The sequence below is a fragment of the Monopterus albus genome, unplaced genomic scaffold (genome assembly GCF_001952655.1).
Source record: "Monopterus albus unplaced genomic scaffold, M_albus_1.0 scaffold31.1, whole genome shotgun sequence".
Lineage (NCBI taxonomy): Eukaryota > Metazoa > Chordata > Actinopteri > Synbranchiformes > Synbranchidae > Monopterus > Monopterus albus.
Window position 1 is genome coordinate 3,819,413 of NW_018127911.1, and position 20,135 is coordinate 3,839,547.

Consider the following 20,135-nt stretch of genomic DNA (forward strand, 5'->3'; position numbering starts at 1 on the left):
AATGTGACGTTGTAGGCCAGTAGCTCTACATCACTCTGACATGGGCAAATCAAACAGAGAAAGGAAGTTATCAATCATCCTTTTAGCTACAGTATTAGAGACCAGAATTAGATGTGCTTGGCATTTGCAAATATTTTTCTTTTACAGTAATTGCTTTTTTTAAAAGCCACATGGTTGTGCACTGGTCTGGGGAAGGAGGAGGAAGTAAATTGATTCAGCCCCTAAGTGCATCATAGCCAGAGATGAACGCCTTAGTCTTGGCTTCAGGACTCATTTGGTATTCGACGGGACATCCATCACTGCAGCCAATGTCCTCCCCCCCCCCCACACCTCACTCCCCGTAGGGTATCAAGGAAATCACATCTCATACCTCTGCCAGAGGAATGGGGCGTTGTTACAGTGTTAGAGAAATGAGATGACTACCACTTGCAAAAGTTGGCTGGTAAAGGGTCTCATAAAAGCTTCTGGCTGCCTTTCATCCATTCAGACTTGACTTAGGAGCCCATTGACGTCTGACGTCAGGCATCCAAGAGCCATTCGTGAATCCATCACTTTAGTCATTCAGCTGTTGAAAGTTGAAACTCTGGGACTTGGTGAAGAGATTTGACAATGTGAAACAATCAGCATGAGTGGGGAGAGTATATATTTTAGAGATCAGGGGAATCTGTGACTAATAGCTTTAGTCATATAAAGTAAAGTTAAATGTATTGACTGGGTACCTGAAACACTAATCCCACAAACAGAGACAAACTTGATAAATTTGCAAGGAAAGCCAATAACACTGTCCACACGAAGGTATTTTTTTATTGTTCATATCAAATAAATGTCAGATGCATGCACCAAAACCTTAGTCTATTCTTTAAGTGTACAGCAACATAGTCCAAGGACTCTGCAAACAACTGAACCAGTTGAGAGTTTCTGTTGATGTTAGAAATGTGTTATATGTGCCATACAATCATTCTATTCCTGCATCAGTAATGAGAGGTACTGCTGACCTTGCAGTATGTCACTGAAAAATAAACATTAATACTAATTGGTGGTGTTATAATAGTGTTATTGATTGACCAGTGACTGGACCAGTAATACAGCCACGTTATAACTAATATTAATTAGAAGCAGGTGTGGTACAGGTGCAGTAGACACCTGCAAGTCGAAATGCTGAACGCTAGAGAGAGCATGTATATTAACATAATCAGAATACCAGCTGCTGTCACATCACATGACACATCTTTGCGTAATGAGAGAGAGAGAACAAGAGCACAAAAAAGGTTGTAACGTCAATATATGTTATCTTCATTCACATAAACAGTTGCGTATTCAGTCTACTTCGATTTGAAATTGTTGGCAAATATTGTTCTCAGACCCTAAGGCACCATATTTCTAACAGATCATAGATTTAGGCCTGGGAGTCGTGGATCCTATCACTATGTGGTGCAGCTGCAGATGTCTGAACCGTGACAGGGAGCTGCATCAAGTTAACCACATACAGCTAGTATAACACTGGAAGCCTTCAAAATTAAATTGAAAACTGAATATGATAGATTTCTGTAATTTTTAAAATGAGTATTCTAGGATGACTTTAAGGTCGTAAAATAAACGTTTTGCGACTACTACATCAGTTATGCGAGTTAGTATTGTACACTTCTGTTACTTCTGATGCAGCCAATATTACAAATATAAGTATACAACTCCTCCCCTCTGGACAGTGTTACAGGTCTCTGTAGTCAAAACAGCCAGACACAAACACACTTTCTTCTCCTGGGTCATCACTCTCATAAAGAGTTAATCCCATGTTTATATTTATAACAATATACAAGAAACAAAACAGTATAATAACAAATGTATATAAATAGCTAATTTTTAACTTGTATATATGTACATATTTAGAAATAGACGGTTGTTTGTCTTCTTGTGTTTTTTTTATTGTTATTCTGTTTTTCCCCTTTTTTGTTTTATTTGGTGCACATCAGGGGCTACTGAGCTGAAGTCACATTCTTGTATTTCAACATGCTTGGCAATAAAGTTTATTTATGAATGAGTGAGTGATAGATACAAAAATGTTAAACCAGTAGAGGCCTAATGCCTTTTGGGGCTTTGATGAGGACCATAATGAAAATCAGTTTTGGAAACAATATTCATCATTAACACTCGTCAGTGACATTCAAATAAATGTAATGTACATACAGGTCAAACCAAAATTAGACTATATTGCATATTCTAAGCTCAGGGTTCATGTTGACTATGTACTAAACTATACAGTCTTTTATTTTGACATGCTTAACCGGAAGACAGGTGTATATTGTAATTGAATTGGCGGGCTGGGTAGGAGGAGGGAGGGGTGGGGGGGACGCTTGTAGAAAATCTGACACGGTAGCTTCAGCAGTGTAGCTGCCAGGCAATTACTGCAGCGGAGTATCGAGAGAGGTTGGCTACAGAAACTAACCAAAACGGCCGTCCAGGACCAGAACCGTCAATCGGGTTTATGAGTAAAGGCGATCGATCAGTTTGTCGTTAACCTTGAGAAGAAGCGTGGAAGCGTAAATCACCGTCAGCGTTTTTTAAACTTGTTATCGGCAACATGGCTGAATGTAACGTTAGCATCGACAAGAATAATCTACCTGGAGTGAAAGAGGGTAACGTCTATAATACATCTGCTGGCTAGATATGAAACAAGCTAACTGTTTAGCATCAGACATATCCACTTAGGCTAATGTCAGCCGTGTTAACACCGGTGTTTGGGTTTCACTGTTACACCGATTGTTAGCACAGCTAACGAGCAGATGCTAGCACAATAGTGTTTAAGGCTCGAGCCAATTAACCCGCACTAATTAGATTCCTTCACCTGGGTACATGTGTTGTGCCATTTTTAAAGCCCTGTCAAAGTCTTTTTGCAGTCAAGGTTGTAAGAAGAAACATCGTTTTGAGGGATAAAACATGTTGGCAAGATGTGCCCCCTTCGTATTTCTCAGTGTTTGGACTATGGTGAAATGATGATGGGTATGGGGATAATTGTTACACTATAATGGATACACACAAGCTGGCACAACACCAACGTGGGTAAATACAGTGTTATAGATGGTTTGTTAGCCTTAATACTGATCACATCGAAGTGTTTACCTGTTTTAAGCCATGTGGTTCAGCCAGAGCCCAGAAGACAAGATGAGTTTGTTTGTGCATTATGCTGAAAGTGTCCAATGTCCTCTGTACTTTACATTTCATATGACATATCCAGTCACACTTTACTTTTGGCTGTAAAATATGTTAGTGCCTTGCAACATTATCTTCAAAGAAATTGTGACCACCAAGAAAGAATTACAAACATGATTCCCCTTCTACATAACTTTTATATACACCCCAAACCTTGTCTACTGTTGTTAAAAGCAGGTGGGAGTCTGAACCAGATTTTGGCTGGGATGCTGTGCTGGTGTGGTGGAAAGGACCCATCCTGTGTGAAGCAGCTGCTCAGCTGGATGTTTGTTATTCTGGTCAGCGAGAGAAGGGCTGTGCATTTCCACTGATTGGCTAGACTGTAGAGGAAAAGCCTCAGAAAGCTGCTAGAAAAGTTTGTTTCATCCCTCATGCATTGTTGTGTGAAAACAGTACACATTGTCAACTGTCTAGTGTTACTGTACTGTAACTCAGCAATGAACTGAGCTTGTATTTTGGCTTTTCCACTGCACATGAAGCCCTAAGACTGGATTCATGTGGTGTATTTGTATTGTGCTGTCTTATCAGTTTTTGTTTTCATTGTTTTCAAGATTTACAAAGATTTGTCACATGAAGCAAAACTGCTGAACTAGTTAAAATGACTAGTGTATAGAGCTGCTCTATACCAGCCTGAATAAATCTCAGCTTTCTTGGCTAAGAAGATTAAGCATATGGTGGAAAATGGTCTGTGTTACTCAAATCCTGTACTGATCTGAGACACTGAGGGATTTGAAAGAGGTCTTGCCCTCCCCTTTCCAGCATTTGTTTATCCCACCCACCCCCACAGTCATCTGCTCATCTACTACAACCAAACGCTCTGGGCCACTCATCAGTGTTGTGTTTGAGTTCTGTGTTTTTTTGCTGTCAGCAATATTAGCAAATAATTGACTTTTTCAGGGCTACACTAGCAGTCAAAATGTCTAAACACGCTTTCCCATTCAGTTCACTGGGAAAGTGCTGTATGTCCATACCTTTGACACACTAACACGTGGTCAGTGTAGTGCTAGTCATTCATATTTTATGTGGATGAAGTAATGTTTGTGAGAGGAGAGAATGAGTAGCATGTGGCTAGGCTATGTAGTGAAAGCTGGGAGGAGAAGGACTTTAATAGAACCATGTCCAGCAGCAGGGCTGTTACGTGGCTTCTTGCAAGATGAAATTGTGACTTAATTTCATTCTTCTACATTTGATCCACCAGTTTTGTGTCTGGAGGTATAGTTAATCCATGCTGTAGAAGCAGATGCTATACGGTGCACCATGTGCTCTTAAGGTCGACATTCAAATTTCACCAAAGGCCTGAGAAAGGTTTTCATCATCCCCATAGCTTCTACTGTTTCCTACAGTAGAAGGCAAATGCCTCATTTCTGTTCAGATAGATGTGCAGTGATGGTATCTGTTTTTTATTAGGGAAAATTCCCCTGCCACAATGGTCTGCACTGTCATTTCAAGAATGAATGCTCACTGGGTTTTGGCTGTATCAGTAACACTGAAACCATGAGAACTAGTTTAAATTTCCTGGGGAAATGTCCATGTAAGACAGTAGACAAGTAATAAGATACAGATTCTCTCTGGCAAAAAAAAAAAAAAAAAAAAATTGTGATCATGTTCTGCAAGCATATATTTGAGCTGTAGTAGTGGAGCTTTAGCTCTCAAGCTTGGGCCACATAATATTGTTTCAGTCATAAAAACTTACTGTCTGTAAATGTGGCACAGAAAAATAGGATGCTGTTTGCTGGTTTGCATCCCGGCGTCATTGTTTTCTATTTTGTAGTATTTGGGGGAGATATGCTTCTCAGGAAATATAGGGGTGTACTTGCATACCTTATTTTGTTAGCAGCGCAGTTTCACTTCATGTTTGTGAAGATGGAAATAGATAAGTGTCAACTGTGCCAAAGGGCCAAACCTCTTTCAGTTGATCAGACTGATAAACACTGTTTGTTCCAGTTTGTAATCTGTGAAAAGTATAGATGTAAAAATATCTCGCCTTGCATTTAGCTTGTTATAGTACTTGAGGTATTCAGAGATTAAACAGATCTTTTGTTTTTGTGTCAGTATCATCTAGTAGCTATTCAAGAATAGCAGTTATGTTGCTGTTTTTCCATTCATTTTGCTATAAAGCCTACTTGTCAGCATTTGTCACAACACAAAGTGAATTTACAAAATAATTCTATCCTAAGTTGCAAGGGCAGTAACTCCGATCGTCTGCTTTTGTTCAAGCTAACTTGTTAAAAGTTTTCTTCCTGTGCTTGTGGTGACTTTTAAAATATTTTTTTCAGTTTCACTGTGTGTAGGCAGATGGGCCTGATGTTAAGCTTTATGCTGTTGAAACATATTTTTAAACTTTTTTTTTTTTTTTTTGGTGTGCCGAGACTTCGCTGTGCTGGAGGACCACTGCCTGGCCTACAACCTCCAGGAACAAGAAAGTAAGAAACTAAATTAAATCTACAATGCAACGTGTGCAAAAAGTGAACAGGTCATTTTGGAAACTGCTATATTTTTGCCCCGAGAGACTGCTGACTTCCGCTTGTTTCACCGTTCCTGATCACTGAACTGGCCTGCGAGGTCCGGCTGCATTTGATGTGTCTTTAATAAAATGAAAAAGTCCAGAGAGTTTGTGCAGACAGGTCCTTTCCTTTTTCCAGGAGACTGTTTAAACACTTAAGTCCTTTATTGTGGTAATGTTTTCTGCAGCAGACCCACTACGTCACTGTGGACTGTTTCTGTCAAGCTGCCCTGCTGCATTCCTACTGTAGGTCACTTAATGCTTACTTTGCAAAAGAAAAACTATGAAAGATGTTTGAGTGTAACAATTAAAAAAAATTTAAGCACTCCACAGTACTCCCGCCTTTCCCTTCTGAAAAATCTGTCAAGTGTCGCAGGGTGAACTGCAATGTCGGTGCCTGCAGCCTGATTAAGCCTACAGTACATGCGCCCAGCTTCAGCCACACGGTGGTGAATGGTGCAGGATGCAGCAGCAATACTGAATCAGGGCAGGGCTGTGGCAGGCTGCACTGTCTAAGGTGGAGCACATTAATCTGTGCTTGTTTTAGCACAGACAGGCCCTGATTCTACATCTGAAGTGAGACTGCGCAAGGAGCTTAGCAAAAGTTTTATATATTAACACACTGTGAGATACCATTGACTGTGACTCAGTGAACAATTAAGGATCATTTTTTTTGAGTCCCGAACTCTTCTTTGGTGCATCTGGGTGTTTTCTGTTAGCTGTGTGTATTGTCTCTGCATGCCTCATTAGGTTAACTAGTGCTTTTATAGTATGTGAGCTCGTGTGTGTGTGTAATTAGCCGGCATCTTTTTTGAATGATTTAATAACACAGAGACTCCGTCCCCAAAGAGGGTTTGTTCCCCTGCTGCTACTGATTAGTCTTCTTTTTAGTAAGTGCTTTAAGACAAATTGTTCAAATCCCATGCATAGTACTTGTAAACCAGCTTTTAGTAGAAACAGTAGGAACTGTAGGTCCAGCCATCTTCTGCTGAGGTAGGTTCAAAGGACATTTTCTCTCAGGAGGCATGGACAAACACGGACCCAGACATAACAAGGCTTTCCTTACACAAATGAGTATCTGTAGCAGGCCACCTCCTTGTGTCCTTCACCTGCACTCATTCATAAAGAAATTACAGGACCCAACAGAGAGAGATAATAGCTTTAGATTGTGCAGGAAATTAGTCAGCGACTGCTCAGATTGCTTTTGTTGTGAAAGGATGGATACATTTGCCAGTGAGTGTTGACAGTGGAAACGTAACCGCTAACCCTTCTCTGCATCAGGTTCCATAAATATGTCACTGTATATCATCATCAAAGGGTAAATTATGCAGCAAGCTCCACCAGAAAGAAGGCCAGATGTCACCCAGCCATACCCTAAGTGCAAATTAGGCTCTGTTCTGGCTGTGATTAATCTGGTTTTGGACAGCCTGTCCCTATGTTGTCTTTAACCCTTGGAAGCATTAGTGCTCCATAAGCAAGGCTCATCTCTCTTAGCCTAACAGTGTAACTGTTCTGGCACTTGGTGTCTTTATTTCTAGAATGTGTTCGCTCTTCTGTTGTTCAGCTTCTCACTGAGCGTTCAATGGTCTAGCTTTCTCCCCTTAACTCTCCTTTTTCTGAGCGATGTAGGACCTCTTCAGGGCTGAGTCTGAGTGAGCCAGTGTCACAATGTCTGGTCAAGTCGGAAGTCTGAATGAACCCATGTCACGATGCCTGGTCGATTTGATTCATCTTCTTTTTGTTTTTGGTTTTTTTGCTGCTTAAAAGATGAATCCGTTTTCCCACTGAAAAATGTAGCACTGGATAAATAATAGCCTTATCTTGGGCTGTGACATCAGTTTTGCCTTCAGATAGTTTTTGTAAGGTGTCATAAACTTTAATGTCATCCAGAAAAAAAAAAAATCAATGTCGACCCCTTGACTTTTTTAACAAGTTGCTACAGCTGGGTAAATTGCCAAATGTAATTTGGTCCCTCTCACATGAAAGCTGGGAATGGATCGATAGCCAGGTGAAACAAAGCTGAACGAGTGAGTAATGCTCTCCATGTTTACAAGATGCTTGGAATGTGTCAGCAAGCAGGATTTATCATCTGTTATAGCCCACAATGTGCCATCACGCAACCTTGGAACGACGCCTCAGCTGCGAACATTCATTTCTCGGTGACTAAGGGCGCTCTTCCTTTATTACCACTGACTGAAGAGTCCGTGTCCTCGGTGTTCATCGTTATGTCTGCAGACCGTCTACACAGTGCTACTGCTCTTCAGTGAGACAAACACCAAAAAAAGTGTGGATATGTAAATAAACTCAGTGCTGTGCTGTCGATTATTTTTCTAACACCTTTAGAAGTGGTGCGGTCCAGCTAGCAGACCTGCTCTGCTCTGTGTACACAGTTTTAAGAGCTATGCTTATGTCTTATATTTACAGTTGAGAGCCACTTGGCGTCCAATGTCCACAAGAGCCGTCTGGTGCAGAAGGACCTCCAGGTGGCCAAGAAGCTGCAGGAGGAGGAGGATAAGAGGGCCAAAGTCCAGAGCCAGAAACAGCATGTTGAAATGTGGGTGTCCCTCACATGTCGACACTCAAACATGCACAGATACTGTATATCAACACACAATCGTTGTTAGGTGTAGCAGTAACTGTCCTTATGAGTGCAGAACTCTGACTTAAACTGTAATAGCTTTCTTTTGCCTAATCAGCTGTAGTCTGTGCAGTGTGTTCAAGTGTCACTTTTTTGACCCGACTGGTCCAGATAAAGGTGACATGAGGCGACGCGACAGTCAGCCTAGGTGGCTGCTAGTTCTCTCATGTTGGCTTTGGGTGTCTGTGCCCTAAGATAGATTTATGTTTCTTGAGCAAGACAATCGAGCGGTCCCACCATAGGTTCCTGCAAATTGATTTATTGTTCGGTGTAGATCTAACCCATTTATTGCTCATTTAACCCTGTTTTTGATTATTACGTTGTGAAATAATAGGTCGTCTTGTGTTCCTTATTTAAATCAGTTTTCACTGGTGGAACTGGTAGAGGCTTTGCTGAGTCACAAAATGTAACTTCGTGTAGCGTTCCTGGATAGGAGAAGATTGTCGAGCCTGTATTCAATTTGATATGCGGTCTTGACTATCAACAGCTGTTACTGAACATGCAGGAGAAAACACGAGCAGGCTGAGCAGCTTGCTCATGTGGTCTATTGGTAGCATCATCTGTAGCCTTGATGTGCAACTTTAATTCTTGGGGGATTTGGGTGAGCTCCAGCTGCATGTCTAGAGCTATGCAGCTGCCACACAGACTACCCACAGGCCTAGTGCCCTGATGCGGAATCATAAATCAAGCATCGGTGACTGCTCCTAAACATAGCTATGTGGTCTGCTGCTTCTGCTTCAGTCCAGACTAGGAACTGCAACAGAAGCATGCAAAAAGGCTCTTGGATTTAAAGTCCTTCTCTCTATTCTGAAGTGTTTATTGAAATAAAAGTGCTGACTCATAGCTCAGTAAGATCACTGTTTCAAACACACACACACACACACACACAAAGACAGAAAGCTTCAGTGGCATTGCACTCCTAGGGAGAGGCCAGATGCTCCACCATGGATACGTGCTGCTTGTCATACTGTGAGCTCACACTGCCATCCACCCTGCACTTGCCAGTGCCACTTCACAGCCACCCACTCTTAGACATTTGACTAAACACAGCATCACTTGTTTCTTAGTTTTCTGATGAAGGTACATTAAGGTGCTACAGTCCATGTTCTCCAGAGCCTTTGACAACACAGGTCAAATTCAGGTGCAGCACAGGGTGGTTAAGCTGTTACTTCTCCTTTTAAGTAAAGCTTTACACTTGTGTATGTGTGATCATACAAACATAGAAATGGTCTTTGCATATCAGCCCTCCAGGAAGGCGGTGATGTTGTTGTGCAAGCGAGCATATTCCTGCTCTTGCTTAAGTGCACATGTTCTCTCTTATGACATGCTAGTTGACTTTAGAGCAGTCTTTTGTTGTGTTCACTGCTGTTATGGTACACGATTATTTCAACCTCGTTAACATTTAACAATTGTTTCGTTTTAGCAGCATTGATATTTGTATACAGTATGAAAATCCCAGTGTGCTATTTTAAATCCAGTGGTTTATCAAGTATGAGAGTCAGTTTCAGCACCAAGTCGTGAGCTTGAAATGTCGTGAGGCAAATAAGATAAGAACAAAATGGCAACAGAAGAATCAACAGTGCTGGGAAAAAGGGGAGACAATGAACTGTTTAACAAATATGTGAGAACAATATGGTTAAAAATGAAAAGTCTTTTTACTGGACATGACTTTTTTTGTTTTGTTTTGTTTTAATTCACATTAGAACCTAACATCTCGACCGTTACCATCACCATCATCATTGTCAATATTCCCTGCAGTTACAAGTTGTATAGCTGTTATTAAAGTTGTCCAACCCCCCCCCCCCCCCCCCCCCCCCCCCCCACAAACAAAGGCAGTTCAGGAACAACTGGTCCGACAGGCAGAACAACAGCGGCAGCAGGAAGAAAAGGATGCGGTAAAAAAACCACACAGCCAGACACTTTTGCCCATTCAAGCACAACGTCATCTACATACACCCATCAACGACTTGACGTCTTATATCGATGTAATGGGTGGATCATTCCACTTGTTTCATCACCTTGTTTGTGTTTCCTCTCTGTTGTAATCAAGTACTGGCCATAATGACCGAGCCAGTTTAATTTTTTAGAGTCTTAGTCACTAAGTTTCTGCCTTACATAATGTTACAGTATCAGGATGTTTTCATAAATGTTTCTTCATGATATTGTTGACATTGATGTCATTGCTTCGTGGCTATGTAACAACAATAACTAGTCAACTATCAGCTACTAGTCACAGGCCAACAACTAGCAGGATGTACCCAAACTAAGTGGCCTGAGTAGGACACTACAACACTGGCTTACTTGTTGATTTATCTAAAGCATCAGCGAAGATGCATCTCGGCACTTTAATCTGAAATGTTTGAAATTACTCTGACTGGTGAAAATACAACTACATTGCAAAACAGAGTTGTACAGGGTATTTTTCATATTCAGTGTGGGCCAGCATGTTTAATGTTGCCTTGTTTTGTTTCTAGGCCATTGCACGTAAGCTGCAGGAGAAGGAGATGAAAGAGGAGAGGAGGAGACAGAAGCAGCTAGAAGTGAACTTTGAGGAAGAGTACTTTGAGGATCACGGAGGTAGGGACAGCACCACTGGCTCATGTTAACTAGTGGCTGAATCTCTTTCTTCATATGTGTGCGTTGCTCATGTGAGTTTGTGTGTTTAAGGACATGGAGGAAGATGTGCTTCTCTTTGTAGATCGGGATTTTTTTTTTTTTTTTTGTACCCCCAGCTCTGGATGTGTGATGCTGTTCTTTTGATGCTGCACAGTGCTGTGCAGTGTTGCTCACTTGAAGCAAAGATTTTGGAATTAATTCATAAGCACTTAGTTAACTTGAAGGGAGGTTTACATATTCCTACAGAACAATATTTTGTCATTTTGCTCCTTTCAGAGATAGACACCACTGTAAACGGGTTTACCAGTGTGTGTAATTGTAAGACGTGGGTTAAATACGCTTTGACATCAGATGTGACCTTTTTACTGAAGCTCCAGTTGGTCAGTAATGCATTAAAACTTACCCACTGACATAGCCACCTAAAACCTAAATATAAATATATTGGTGAGCCTCAGTGTCACATATTGGAGTTCAGTTAAAATCTTTATATGCATACATCACTCCTCTGCCTTACGTATCCCACTGGTTCATTTACTACTGCAAGAGAGAGCGGTTTGAGTCTTCCTCTTTTCTTTGCCGCCTTTGGAAATTGTTGGCCTTTGTCAACTTGTTGCAGTGATTCACCTCAAGAATTGATCCTGCATCATCATTGTGTTGAGAAATGCCTGTTCCACACAGGTCCTTTATAGAAAAGGGCCATCCATTTGTCAGCATGAGAAATTGTACTGCTGCTGAAATGTAGCAGCCATCAGGAGCAGCGTGTGCTAGGTCTGAAGGCAGTTATGGTCTTTGAGCCTCAGGTGTGACTTTGAGTATAGGAGGGACGTATAATTCACGTGGCTCTTTGTTGATGTTCCCTCCCGACTCGTAAAAGCTCAGCTGCTTAATCTAATCAGACAGATTTGACTCCCAGTTTTCCTGCCAACACTTGGGCATGTTTGGATTTCATCTTCTCCAGAGTTTGCAGTTTGTTCTCTGTGATCCACAAATATTCAGCACAGACATTATAGTTTTTATTTTGACTGGCAGGTTGCTATGTATTAGTCCTCCATGTTTTTTTGTTCTTTTCAATTTGCCTACTTAGATTGTTGGTGATACAAGAATGACAACTTATTCCACTTCCTAGTCTTCTCAGGCAGAGAGGAGGTGTTTGTGAACAGAAATAAAGAGGGTAGTCTCTGAGGCGGGGTTTGAAGTGCGTACTTGAAGTATTACTCAGCGCTGTGCAGGCACGGACACTGGGCTCTTTGTTAATGAAGCAAATCTCTCAGCTGTCAGTCTACCTGTCCTGTCGTGTCTGTATGGATCATCAGCCCCCCCGATGCTTCAACTGTTTCTGACCTGTCAAACACGCAGCGCAGTCGGGATGACGCTACTGGATATGTGTGCCCTGCTCCCTATAGTATATCAGACCCTTTGTGCCGCTGCTGGGCTCTGTTTTTGCTATAAAGGCTTGTTAAGTTGCATAACCAGTCGCCACCATGTCCCTGCTGAGTATATGTGCGCACTACTGCTGTCGAACAGGTTAAACAGCGAAATAAAGATTCAGCTGCTTTGTTTTCCCTCCATCTAACGCGGTAGGGGAATGACGTTCACGTGGTGTGTGACCAGATGCAGTTTACACAGGTTACAAGGTTGCCACAGGTGTTTGAGTTTCAGGCTCGGTCTAGACATTTTCATCATTGCACTTGTATGTGAATTCTTCATAACAGTGTTACATTTCAAATTTCCACTCCCCTGCTTTTTAGACCCTCCATACACACACACACACACACTTCTGTGATACCATGTAGCTTCTCAACAGACATGTAATGGCTGCTGTTTGTCTTAATCCTGTGAATTATAGTTGCACAAACCTTGTCTCCACAGATACGTGACTGGGGAAAACCAGCTGGTATGGAGAAATGTATTTGAAATTGGGATGGTAGATGAGATTAAACACTTAAATTAGCCCAGTCACTCTGAGCAGGTACCAGTCAGTTGATCATCAACAGAGGTGATGAGACGTTAGCAGCCGTTTAGATAAGAGGAATTCCACTGAGCTGACTCTCAGCGGTGAGAGGATTGGCCTCTTTCTGATGTGTGCTTTTCCACTGATTTGTTTTCATTCAAACTTTTTTCAGTGACAGGCCAACTACTAGCAGAACGGCGTCAAATCAGTCATGCTTTGCTTATGTCATTTGCTTGGTTGTCAGTTGTGCCACATATGGATATTCAGCTGTCCATCAGACAACCGACAATACATTCAAGAGTGTTGCAACACATATTTGCTGTTCACTATGCTACATCTAAGTGTTTGGAGCTTTTGGGCTACTCTGCATTCATTACATTTTTATTTAGGCTACAAACACAGCTCTGGACATTTTGGGTGCCACAGTTACATAGATGCTTTGCATCTATAGCATGTACTTTGTCTTCTGACCATCACTCTCCTCACAGGTGCTGTGTCTAATTCAGTGCTTGCTTAACCATCTTAGCTTATATCATTCCTGTCTGTTATTTTTCACATTTCCATGTTCTCATCAACCATCCATCATTCTGTCCACACCACCCTTCTCCCATCCTTGCTCCTTCATTTGTGCCCTAATCAGCTGCAAGAAAACCCCTCGACTTGGATGAACACACCCGTCACCATGCTCCAGCGAGCTCACACCGTGATTACTCCCCAGATTATAGTTCAACAGAGCCCAAAAGGAGCAGGTACCCAAGACAGGACCCAGCAGCACCCCACAGCCACTCCAGACACCCAGAGCACTATCTGGTGGCGGAGGGAGGGCATAGCAGGCATGCAGATCCCTACCCAGAGCACCTGCTGCCCTCCGGAGGTAAACATGGGGACAGATACCCAGAGTATGAACTCTCAAAGACTGACAGAGCTAGAGGCCCAGAGGGGGAGTACACGGAGAGAGCAGCAAGGAGGAAGGAGAAACCAACCAGACCAACTCCACCGCAGATCATCATAGAAAGAGACGAGGCCTGGGACAGAGAAAGGGACAAGCAACGTGACCGAGACAGGGACAAAGACCAGGAATGGGAGAGGCATGCAGGAAAAAATCAAAGGAGTAAAAGGGAGCAGGACCTCAGAGCAGGAACAGGAGGAAGAGACAGGGAAAGATCCAGAGATAGAGGACAGAGTATGGACAGACTCGGAGACAAACAGAGACAGAAAGACAAAGACCGGCAACGAGCACGAACCAGGAGCAGGGAGAGAGGATCTGATGGGGATTATTTGGAGCCAGGTCGCAGCAGGGACTGGCCGAGGGAGACCCGGTCTTCCTGGGATGAGGAAGACAACAGTGGTAAGAGGGAGAGGAGGGCCAGGGGCCGGCAGCGTGTCCACTCCGGCCCTGAAGAGGTATTTGACGAGCCCAGCAGCACTGAAGGGAGAGGGGATGCCAGAGGATTCTGGGACCCTCAGCAGGGGGAGGGCCCTGGCAGGGAACGCAGTTACACTCAGCCCAGCGGAGAGACAGGTACCACCCTGAGCTTCCCTCTGGGCTCTGTGGGGTGTTTGTGTGGTGTGCGGGAGTCGCTTTATCGCTGTGGTGGTGGGTTGATCTAACATTGCAGTCACTAATGAAGACAGTAATTTTCTCATGGGCGCCACAATGATTTCACAGTAATTTGTGGTGAGTGATGTCATTCAGATTTTGATGGTGTGAAATAATTAGATTAGTTGCTGTTGTGCTGCGGTGTTGCGCTGTCTTGCATTGACTGCTGGGTTATTGCATTGAATAAGGGAGCAATTACACTGAGACTGAAATGTGTGCTGTGATTTTCTAGTAGAATAGTTCTTTGGATTTTGATGAGCTAAAATTTGGCGTTCACAAAGGGCTTCAGTGCTGGAGACCTGGTTGTATTATCTCATCTCAAAGCTGTCAGAGGCACTAAACAAAACAATGAAACGCTACCAGTGATGCACTGCAGCCCTTTTAGGTGTCTTATGGGTTTAATTCATCTACAATGTGTTGTATGTGTTGTAATGCTGAAACAATTGCTAGATTAATAACTTTTGGTCAGTTGATTAATCAGTAATTTTGTCATTAGGACAAGCTTCTCACATGTTGATTTCCTGTAAACTGGTTTTGGGTGTTGCCTTTGTCATTAACATGGACGCTCAGCTTTGTAAAATTGTGATTGATAATGAAAATAAGTGTTAGTTGCTGTTAGTTTATTGTTAATATACTACGGTGACATCCACAGGTCGTATTGTGCACCGAGGGAGTGGAGCAGTAGTAGCAGAAACGGAGTATGAACTGAGCGAGGCCACCAAGGGCCTGACTAAGCTGGACCTCCGTGAGCTGGAGCTAAAGGACATGGAGGTGGCCAGGAAACTTCAGGAGGAGGAAATCAAGGTGAGGAGATAGGAAACCAAAAAAAAAAAAAATTTATTGGATGTTTGTTGTGAGTGTGCATCTAAAAGGGCTGGTGAACAGTTTTGTGTGGTAGAGTGAAATGAGATCAACCCTAAAGTGAACAAAAGAAACAATGTCAGGAGGAGATTTAGTTTTATACATTTGACAACTCTTCCCCCATTAAACTGCTGAGAGATCCCAAATATTTCTGCTGTGTAGACATGGATACCTGGTGATAAATACTTTTAAGCTCAGACCAATGTCGAGCACTTTTTACCGCTGAAAGCCACAAAGAGCAAGAGCTGAATACTAACACACAACTTCTGGCTGCCATGCGAAAGTTAGAGATTGAGCTCATAATTAATCCAGTATCAAAGTCTGGCAACAGAGTCGGAATCTATGGAGCGGTACACCCCAGGCGTCCCATCACCATCACCTGGCTTAACCTCACGGGCTGATGCAGACCATTCTGCTTTGCTTTCCCACTGTTGGTCTCTGTTTAGAGGAGGGCGGGACTACGCTCCACACACACACACACACACACACACACACACACACACACAGCTGTTGAACAAGCTGAAGACAGACTTGCAAAAATGTGATCCTCTGACCACGGTCCACTCACTGCGGTCCCCATTTTACATGATACACTCAGACATCTATGCTATAAATTACTTGATTGGTAGATTATATAATAATGACCATATAAATGATGCTTAAGTGTCAAAAAGAAGTGACTTTTTAATTGTTGTCTGGTTTTAGGCAAGCAAGATGCATGCGCATGCAGCCCAAGTGGCCAAGGATGAGGTGAGTGGGCATGAAGTCTGTCCTGCTTCATTTCCTTTGCTCAGCCAGTTGGATCACTTTTATTTTCGTATAACGCTGAGAATCTAAAGCCAAAGCCTAAACCAGATATTATGTAAGAAGAACTAAATCAGTACTGGCCACGTGACATTATAGTTATTTACTGCTCTTTATAAAAAAACATACAGCTGTGATGAGGATTTTTTTTCCTTCTGACAGGTAAAAATGCAGTATGTATTTTATACAAATACATATCGACATGAGATGTAGTCGACACTCACACTGAATCTCATCTCTCTGGCAGGAATATGCCCGGAGGCTGATTGAGCAAGAGAAAAAGGAGTACAGGAAGAATCGAGAACGAGAGAAAGAGAAGGACCGAGAGAGGGAGAGGTTGCCCAAGGACAGGATGGAAATGGAAAGGAGGTGGCAAGACAGAGACCACAGGGTAATTTTCCATAGCCATACTCATGTTAAATTGTATTCTTTGCGGTGAAGGGAAGCAGGTTTCCACTGTGGTACCACAACCATAATTTTAGGAAACATGATTTTTATTGGTTTCCAGCCAAGTTCGGAGGAAGTCGTCCGGCCAAGAACACGAGAGGACTATGAATACCAGAGGCAGAGAAACCAAACCAAGCCTGCCAGGTACAAGAGTCATGACTACTTAAAGCCGAATATTTCCAGTCTTTTAAGAAGTAGAAACTCAAGCATTTTATTAATTATTCTGTGTTTTCTCTTTGTCTCAGGCCTCCTCAGCCTCCTATACATGACTATGAGAATGTGAGCGCTGGCTATGGCTACTCAGACTACCCTCCCCCCCCTCGCGCTCCCACCAGACCTGAGGCTGCTTACAAAGGTATGATGTCCCTGTATGTACTTCATCCTAGCATCGATTCCTATTTATTTAAATAGGAATTTACTGTTTTCAGGGTCGAAACTCGTGTTTTTCTCATTATTGCTAATTAACTACACATGACTTTAATATTACTACTTGCTGTTTTTATAGTATGTCTGATGTTTGTGTTTTACTTCCGTCTGACGTTTTGTAGCTTGATGTGATTCTTTTCACTTGTTAGCTGTGTGCGTGCACAAAGCATGGCTGTCTGGACTGCACATATTCTCAAAAGGAAGTATATACTGTATGTTGAACTAGCTAAACCTGCAGAAAAAAATATCATTGATCTGCAACAAATTAATAATTCTATCTCAGTGAGTTGTGGCTTTCAGACAATCACACATTTAGGATGCTAGGGTTAAAATGAAAGTCCTCAGCACTTTGATGTAATGTAAGTTAGGGCTGCGACTAATGAATCTGCTGTTTTTTTTCTTGATAAAATGATAAAAAAATGACAGTTTCCCAGTTCCTGAAGCAAATGTCTTCACATTGCTCGTTTTGTGCCACCAACAGTCCAAAACCCAGTGCGTTTCATTAAGACAAAGAAAAGCAGCAAAGCCACAGATTTGAGAAGGTGAAAGCAAATGTTTGGCAACAGGGCCTTTTATGCCAGTGAAAGGAGCAGTTAGAGGAAATTACAGAGTAAGGATATCAGAGGGCTGTGGCAGGGATTTAATAGACTGACTTCAGGAAGAAACGGGTGGTTTTGGATAATAATTCCAATCTCCCCAGTGAATTGAATTTCTTTTGTCATTTTAGTAACAGTGTGTCATTGGGCTTTAGACTTTTTATCGGATGGGAAGAAGGTTGTTAGGATCGGTAACAGATATTCAAGCCCTTGCTTCTTAAGCATCAGGGCAGCACAGGGACGATGTCTTCTAATCTCAGCTAGTGAAATAATGTTCAAGGGATTCTTAAAAAAAAAAATCTCATCAGAGATTTTTCTTCCTGCAGCAACTGAGGAAATGTGGAGTGTCTCAAAGAGCTATGACACAGTTTTATCAGGCTGTGACTGAAAGCATTGTCACTTTGTTCTCTTTGTTGTCTGGTTTGGTAATCGGACATGACAAGGGTAGAACATAACAGGCGGTCCGTTATCTTCTATCAGCTGAATTTTTTGTGTCACATCTTAGACAGAAAGCGCCGAAGGTTGCAAATGACACTTTACATCCAGGTTTGGCCCTTTTACAGTATTTGCCAGTAGGTTTAAAAACACTTAGGGTTTTAAGATCCCTTGTATTTAAAATATCTTATTGTGTGTTATTTTATTCCTATCCTATTTGAATTAGTATCTTACTTGTTGGACTATTTGTTCTTGTGTTAAATGTGTTTTTAAATGAAATTCCTATCAGCTTTGGTTGACTGGCAATACCTTGAACCTGTTAGTGAGTCGAGAGTTGACAGGAAATGAGGAGGGACAGACGGAGAATAGACCAGAGAATTTGTGCCACCAGGGGACCCTTGGAAGTGAAGCATATTTTACCAAAGCCTACAAAGTGCTTGTTGCACATATCTGGGGTCGGATAGTTTGCATAACCAGAAGAAACCAGACAGTAGAAATAAAATCCGGGTCTCTGAAGAGTGCAGCGTGACAACATGTCAACCTGTTGCTGATGGATCTCTTTCTCCATCTTTTTCAGGTGCCTATTACAAGCGGTGACTCAGGTTGTCATGTCCAGATATGCTGTCAGTGATTCTTCATCCTCCTTTATTTAAATTTTATTTATCTTTTTATTTTCAACCATTCACACTCACAAAAGCCTTGGGACAATCTAATGAGTTGGCAATGGGACTTTTTTTTTTTTTTTTTTTTTACCTTCCAAAGTTGTAAGTGCTGGAGCCACATTCATGTTTTGTTTTTTGTTTTTTGTATTTGTGAATTGTGATTTCTTTACACTGACTTGGTATCCAGACATGCCAAAAGAGGAGCCTTGCGAGATGAACTCCCGTGTATTTTTGCTGTTGAAACAGATGTACTGGCTCTCCTCCTCCTGTGGTCATCATGTTGATGTTCGTCCTGCCTCGGACCATGCCAATACAAGGGCTCAAGGCCTCTGCTGGATATAACCATGCAATCCCAACTTTCCTCATGACTGTTCATCGGACGTGCCTGTCTGCGCCTACATGGCTGCTACAGTGTCTTAGATACCAACATGGCAGCTGCTCTGTCACGCCCATGCTGCAGCTCTGTTCTCTTGTCTTGCTGAGGCTGCACAGTCCCTGTCCATGTGCCACACAGCATATAACTGTGGGGTGAGGGATGCATTTTTGTTGCTGTATTCAAAGAAGAAAAAAAGAATCTTTTATCAAGATGCTGGTAGTTTTGGCTTTACCGCCTTGTTCCATTGCGGAGGAGGTGGGGCTTTGTGGTTATTCATGAACTTTTAATTGGCCATGGGCCGTGGGATTTTCTAACCCCCTCACCCTTAAACCGAAAGTGGATGGATGATATTCTGTGTATGACTCATTGTTTCTATGTGCATGCTTACTGAAAGTGTACAACTCTGTACATGCATTTCAACTCTGTATCAAGCTGGCTGGCTCCCTCTTTACTGTCAGAAATGGCTACGCTAATCTTCTTTGTGAATGCACAATGCTAGCTCATATACTGCAGTACATTGTATCTCTTATTCTGCCACTGTTTCATATCGGCTCATTATTTACAAACCAAAACTGGCCCATAAAAGACCCAGTATCGAAATGCATGTACATTGCTTGTCTGTGTCAAATTTGGATTGATGCTTGTGCTTATGGCACAGACATTTTGCAATTGAATATTTGCTCTTGTTTAATTTAATGTGAATGTTTTTTATTTTGTTTTTTTTAAAACTTGTGCTGCCAAATCATGTTCCTCAGTGTTGAGTCTCTCTCTTTGTGTCCCAACAGTTATCTTTGTTCAGAAAGGGAGCCTGTGGTGGCATCCACAACAAGCCTTATACTTATACAATATTTTGTTGGGCCTTCCTCAGTCCCCTGAGTGTTCCTGCTTTCGCTTCCAGTCCTTTTCTTTTTGTCTCAAACAGAAAGGCCAACTTCACTTCCTGCAGGAAAGGGAAACATTCCCACAACACAATGTAATGGGGGAAATAAATCACAGGACCAGTGGGGGGGGGA

At 42.2% G+C, this 20,135-nt stretch overlaps 1 protein-coding gene across 1 annotated transcript; it reads left to right on the forward strand.

Moving 5' to 3' along the window:
• The first annotated feature begins 2,341 nt into the window (after positions 1-2,341).
• On the forward strand, positions 2,342-20,135 carry ccdc50a (coiled-coil domain containing 50a). The gene is made up of 13 exons (XM_020596789.1): positions 2,342-2,633; positions 5,568-5,630; positions 8,135-8,264; positions 9,142-9,178; positions 10,190-10,243; positions 10,823-10,925; positions 13,556-14,437; positions 15,168-15,319; positions 16,082-16,126; positions 16,428-16,571; positions 16,689-16,771; positions 16,873-16,982; positions 18,662-20,135. The coding sequence occupies exons 1-13, from the start codon at positions 2,579-2,581 to the stop codon at positions 18,679-18,681; spliced, it is 1,878 nt and encodes a 625-aa protein (XP_020452445.1). The 5' UTR covers positions 2,342-2,578; the 3' UTR covers positions 18,682-20,135.

Bases quoted from the DNA above. Each gene is read 5' to 3' on its own strand.
- ccdc50a (XM_020596789.1), top strand. From the start codon at position 2,579: ATGGCTGAATGTAACGTTAGCATCGACAAGAATAATCTACCTGGAGTG. The intron at 8,265-9,141 runs GTGGGTGTCCCT...TTGGATTTAAAG, and splicing joins CAGAAACAGCATGTTGAAAT to TCCTTCTCTCTATTCTGAAG. The intron at 10,244-10,822 runs GTAAAAAAACCA...TTTTGTTTCTAG, and splicing joins AGCAGGAAGAAAAGGATGCG to GCCATTGCACGTAAGCTGCA.